Source organism: Trematomus bernacchii, unplaced genomic scaffold (genome assembly GCF_902827165.1).
Source record: "Trematomus bernacchii unplaced genomic scaffold, fTreBer1.1, whole genome shotgun sequence".
NCBI lineage: Eukaryota > Metazoa > Chordata > Actinopteri > Perciformes > Nototheniidae > Trematomus > Trematomus bernacchii.
Genome location: NW_022987714.1, coordinates 3588227 through 3594226, shown reverse-complemented (window position 1 = coordinate 3594226; position 6000 = coordinate 3588227). Strand labels below are relative to the sequence as shown.

Genomic DNA, 6000 nt, shown 5'->3' with positions numbered 1-6000 from the left:
AATAAAGGCTAATTTATCACCAAACCACACAATATTAACTGCAAAATTGTGTGTCACAGTCTTAATTTGTCTTTTTAAATCAAAAGGTGTTTACAGTGACTGTTTTTATCATCAAGTTTACATTGTTTTTACTCAATACATATTGTGAATTGTATTATTTAACTGTTTTTATTATTGTTCTTAATATTATTATTACATTTTTTCACCTCATCTTGTAAACTTTCAAACAGCGATGCCATTAAACGTAGATTAACCATGGTAACCACTAACCAGAGGTATGATAAGTACTCAGATCTAGTATTTAAGTGAAAGTACAAGTACCAAAGTGTAGGAATACTCTATTACAAGTAAAAGTCCTGCATTCAAAAGGTTACTTACGTAAAAGTAGCCTACAAATGTATTAGCACCAAAATATCCTTAGAGTACCAAAAGTAAAAGAAGGCTACTCATTGTGCAAATTGGTCCATTTCAGAATAATATATCATATTGGTGCAGCTAACTTTAAATACTTTGCATACTGCAGGGTAGCTTGTGAATTTACTCCAGGTGTAGCTAAAGTCTGATTGAAGTGTTGTTTATAAAAACATAATTAATCCAAATCTGAAAAGTAACTAAAGATAATAAATACATGTTATGGAGTAAAAGTACACGATTTACCTAAGAATTGGAGTAGAGTATAAGAATTAATCAGCAATACATTTGAATAATAACTCAAGTAGTACAGGTCTCTGAAAATTGTACTTAAGCACAGTACTTAAGGGTAATGTGCTTAAGTAGGCTACTTTAACACTGCTGGTAACCAAGTAACCATTCCAATAACGCTCTGGTCCGTCTACCATACCCGTTCGGCTTTGGTCCGTTTGCTAAACTGTCCGTAGTGAAACAAGAAGGTTTGTCTCAACTGCTAGTGTCGCCCAAACCTACCGTGAAACTAGCTTACTCTCAACGTAGAAGAAGTTTATAAATCCACATTGCCTACTGGAGTTTAAATCGGCAACGTTAGACGAACCGCCGTTGCCGAAGTTGTTTATAGTGAGCACGCAGAATTTCCATTATACGGTTGCCAGAAATTGACGCTTTACGTCTTTGAACGAGGGTGCGACTCAGCTAGAACAAGCTGTTCTACTAAGATTTATCAATGGACGCGGTTGTGCAGTTTACCAGCCAAAGTCAAGGAAGGGACCGTATATTCAGGTAAGTCGTGTAAAATGTGTGTGGCCTAGTCTTTAGTATTCCATGTTGTATATATCAACAGAAAAGTTAGATGAGGTTGTAAACATGACAAGTGCAGTCTAGACTGAACGTCAACTTTCTATTTTCTCACTGTCTACTTTATTTATTTCAGGGCAACTCAATATGCATGTGCACTGTCGGTTTATTTACTTCGGAACAACTCCGAAAGAAAGGACCTTGTGGCGAAACTCAAAAGTCTGGAAACCAACATGAGCGCTGGAAGAAAACGTGAGTATAAGTTACTGTAAACTGAGGAGGGGTCTCTTAGGAGCTTACAGTAGTGACAATTTGTTCATTACCGAAAAAAACCATTTATCAACCCAAATACATATTTGGATATCACGGTCGTGATAAACGACAGGGACCGAGTTGCAGCCAATATAAACTATAGTTGTTGGACTATCTCAAGCTTTCATAAAGCCCAGTCTATTGTCAATAATAATATAAGCTCATGTTTTTTACGAAAACACTTGAGACAGCACCCTGTGTTCCAGGACATACTACTTTATCTATTCGAATGGAAAAGAGTAAAATATGAACAGAGCTTATTTCAGACAATGTTTTCTAAGAACCATTGAACTTTCTGATGTTAAAATACAGAAACCTCTATCTGTTGTCTTTTGTTTACAATCACTTAGCACTGGGTTCCCATGGTCAATAAAACCAGGAACAGGTTGTACAGTTTGAACTTTGTGTTCAAGCAAAGTTCGTGGAAGATTGTAAAATAACTTGAAATGTCAGCAAAATGTGACATTCTAACCGATGACAATGAATAATGATTGTATGATGATTGATCGTGTATTTTCAGCTGAAAACTAAATGTTGCACAAGTAGGATGATGGAAAAACTGAAATTAGTAGCATGCACGATTTATATTGTTATAGAAAAAAAACATCTGCCTCATAATTATTAACCTAAGGGGCCATTTTAAGACCTTCACCCTTGGCACACTTGTGTTTGGAATCAGTGGTGTAAGAGGTGAGAGTAAAAAGGACATTGTAGATGTTCCCTGAATGGCATGGTAAATACACAACATGGTAATCTCCCTGATTAGCAGAGGCCATAAGCCACCCAGGTTCATGTGAAGCAGTACACTTTTACCCTGAACATAAATATTTTATTTTGTAAGTTACTTAATAACATTTTGATAATGTTATAGTGAAGGTAGTTGGTATTTCAGGGGAGGGATGCCAACGTCTGCTTTAAAACACTGCAGGAAAACCTCCATACATTATACCACTATCAAAACTGCATGAATAGTATTACGTTTTCAAACTGCAACTGCCAAGATATTGACAATTTTGCCAAGACACATTGTAAAGTTGACAAGTTGTTCAATCTGAACATTGAAGGACATTTGACATACTTGTGTGTCTACTTATTTGTTGAATGTTTTACAGCTACAACTATGCCTTAATTATCTTCTTCCAGCACATAAACAAACGGTATACAACACATTTTAAGAGATATCTGAAGAAGTGTTTCAGGGTCACATTTGTCCGTGCTTTGTACAAAGGCAGTACAAATTGCAATGACAATTTTATTAGTTTAATACTTTCGGAAATGTTACATTCTGTTTGGCATTGATATATTGGCTGTTTATTGCTGTGTCAGTCTGTAGCTAGCCCCCTGTGAGATAGATATTGTGTGGGGGACCAGACTTTGTGCTGACACATGGACCTGCACCTCCTGTGTCTGTAACACTGGCAACCCTAAGACTGGCTCTGACAGCTCATCGATTATTACTGAAAGTTTTAAACTTTTACACTGTGTTTTGGATTTATTGAATTTCATTTTGTTATTACAGGAAAACAGACTTTTGTGTCAGTAAAATGTACAGCATTTATATCAATATTTAGAGGTTCTAGCAGTGTCTGGCTTTAATTGGATCATACACACGTCTTTCCATAATTCCTATATCTCTTCAACAACACTCGGCTTCATATTGTTCTTAGTCAATCATGCCTTTCATCAGAGTCAGGCAAGAAACACTATGTCCCTCTCAGGGTCTCTGTTCCTGTTTGACCTATATATCTCCTTTGTGCATCAGAGCTGCAGCCACAGAGCTCCTGCCTCAGTAATAATGAGTGAAGGAGACATGTAGGTGTCATTATTTAAAAACAGAACATGTCAGAGGCTAATGTTGCCAAACATTTTGCTTTCTGAATGGCTCAAAAAGCATCAATCGCAAGGCCAAGCCTGAGCTGGACTAGGTGTCACGCAGTAGGTTAAACACTGTAAGTGTCCATGACCTTTTCCCTCAGAGGGACAAGTCAGATGAAAGACAGTAGTTTGGTTTAAACACAGCTTAACGTAGCTTTACTCAATCCTACCCTCAATAGTTGAGTTTTATTATGAAATGTTGACCTGACATTTCATATTAAATTGATTACTGCTCTAATATGCTTTTTTTCTTCCTCCTTTGTCAGTGTTCAGGCTGGGGAACACAATAAATTCCATTGAGGCTGCTAAGCGAACCATGCAACTCTCTGACCGAGTGCTGTGCCTCTGCCTTACTGCGGCCAACGCCAACCGCGCCCTCTACTTTATCTGTGACAATGTACTTTGGGCCAGAAATGTCGGTCTTATCCGCGATATCGACAAGGAACGCTGGAGTCTGAATGCCTCTCGATGCTATTTCCTCTCGCTAGTAACAAGTCTGACCAGAGATGTTTATGAAGTCATCCAGTTAATGGCACAGAAAGCAAGAGACAGACACTTTAAACAGAAAATGGAGCTGCATCTCAATGAGAGTTCTGAAGTGGCCGAAGCAGTCATCCCTCAGCTGGATGCGTTTCTCTTTCTGCTGTTAGAGAGCCTGAGGTCGCATCCTGCTGTTGCCTTGGACGTGCTTAAAAATGTATGTGATCTCTTCATTCCCCTTGATAGGTTGGGTATATACCAATCAAACGCAGGAGTGGTAGGATTTTGTGGTTTGTTATCTTCAGTGATTGGGATTGTAACCCTTGCACAGCCCAAGTTAAGACTCAGACCCTGATAAGAAGGGTAGAGTTAATCTTGCTGACTAACTGCAGATAAAAGGATTTATCCTGACAGGATGTAGTGTGTCTACCTGAAGCTGTAATGGTGGACTAAAGTAGACCTGGTGCACATTGAGATTAGGGCACATTTTGTAACATTTAAATCAGGCCAGCAACAACTGATGGCATGACTGGATTTGATTTTTTTTTATCATGGATTCTTGATTAACAAAATGACTAAACATTGAATGGGGAACTGGTGAAGTTTAAAACAATGGTATGAAAGGAATAAAAATCATGATAAGATGCTGCTAAAAGTTTTACCTCAATGATTCAAGTGATAAATTGCTTCTCGGCCAAACGTGCTTCCAGAGGGGGAAAAAGCAGCTGAGAGATTTCAGGGGATAGGATTCTCTCACAGTAGACATCTTGTCTTGTCATTGTAGGAAAAGCACAGAATTACCAATAACACAAACAATGGCTCTGTTCTATCTGAGTGTGGCTGTGAGTTTGGCAGAAAGCCAACATTCACAATACAATGACCCTGAAATCAAACCAGCTACATGGAATTCATCCATAATTAATGTATTGTTTTCTATATGTGTTTTCCTACTGCTGTGGTGACTAATTTGTCTTCTGTGAAAAAGTATTTTATCTCACCTGTTATGACTCGGACAGCAGAATGAACGTCAGACTCATGGCCTGTATGTCAATTTAAAATGTAAATTGAGTTAAGAAATATCAATACAATTGGTGTTATATTTGAATGAGTAGAGACACTCTCGATAATGTGATAATAATATTCTTAATATATTGTTTAGTACGCTTGTGTATATATGTTATTTAAATCTTTGATTAAAACAAGTGCGGAGGATAAAGTAGAGACCTCCAACTCCCTCTAGAAAATAACTAATATTAGACTTCAGTTCTAAAAGCTGCGAGTGAGATTTACAATGACATGAAGTTTGTTTCATTCCAGGGGACCTAATGTTTTTACTGTCACACTTGATTTCAAAGGTTAATAAATACTATAAAAACAGCATTTCTTAAATTGTGCTTTTTGAAAATCTTCATATTTTGTTTTGTAGAAATGTTAATTAGTGGTGCTTTAAGGGAAATTTCAGTTCAGTTAAACACATTGAGTAACACTGCCCTCTTGGGGAAACATGATACTTTGTTAAATTCAAAAGAGCTTTATTTTTTGCTTGAACTGAGACAACCATACACTTCTTCTGAAAGCTTTTTACTCAAGTGGATGACTTTGGGATAAAGTATCCACCATCAACAATTGCAAAAATATATTCCATTTCCCTTTCACCATACTTTGAGTGTTGCTCTGAAAAAAAATGAACTAACTGCAAAGTTGGATTCCATAAAAGGACAAACGCATATAAAACAATAAATAAAAACAATTTGTTCTTCCAGGTAGACCAATTGCAGTGATTCATAATAGGCGAAATGTCCTATTTCACATTTTCAACAAGACTTGGTTTTCCAGTACCAACAAACCAATCAATGCACCAGTATTACATTTGTTAAAATACTTTGCGGGGCTGCAAAAAGAAATGCAAACAAAATCCAGGACATTATTTTGAACAGCTAACCTAAAATGCAGTTTAATTGGTGTCAGGAAAACCTTGCATTTTTGCAAATGCCGAATTTACATATCTGGAAAAAATGTCCGCGCCCAAAAACTAAGAAGATTTTACAAGGCATCTGATACCAACTTAATCTAAAGATAAGGAACAAAGCACTTTGAACAGCGGCACCAGTGTGAAACTACAGA

General features: G+C 37.1%; 1 protein-coding gene across 1 annotated transcript; it reads left to right on the top strand.

Annotated features, from left to right (window-relative positions):
* The first annotated feature begins 857 nt into the window (after positions 1-857).
* Positions 858-5256, top strand: pex11a (peroxisomal biogenesis factor 11 alpha). Its single transcript, XM_034141360.1, has 3 exons — positions 858-1194; positions 1346-1461; positions 3663-5256. The coding sequence occupies exons 1-3, from the start codon at positions 1139-1141 to the stop codon at positions 4229-4231; spliced, it is 741 nt and encodes a 246-aa protein (XP_033997251.1). The 5' UTR covers positions 858-1138; the 3' UTR covers positions 4232-5256.
* Positions 5257-6000: the final 744 nt, after the last annotated feature.

Excerpts from the sequence above, each read along its gene's own strand:
- pex11a (XM_034141360.1), top strand. The coding sequence starts at position 1,139 with ATGGACGCGGTTGTGCAGTTTACCAGCCAAAGTCAAGGAAGGGACCGT. Across the intron at positions 1,195-1,345 it reads GGAAGGGACCGTATATTCAG|GGCAACTCAATATGCATGTG; the intron begins GTAAGTCGTGTA and ends TATTTATTTCAG. Across the intron at positions 1,462-3,662 it reads CATGAGCGCTGGAAGAAAAC|TGTTCAGGCTGGGGAACACA; the intron begins GTGAGTATAAGT and ends CTCCTTTGTCAG.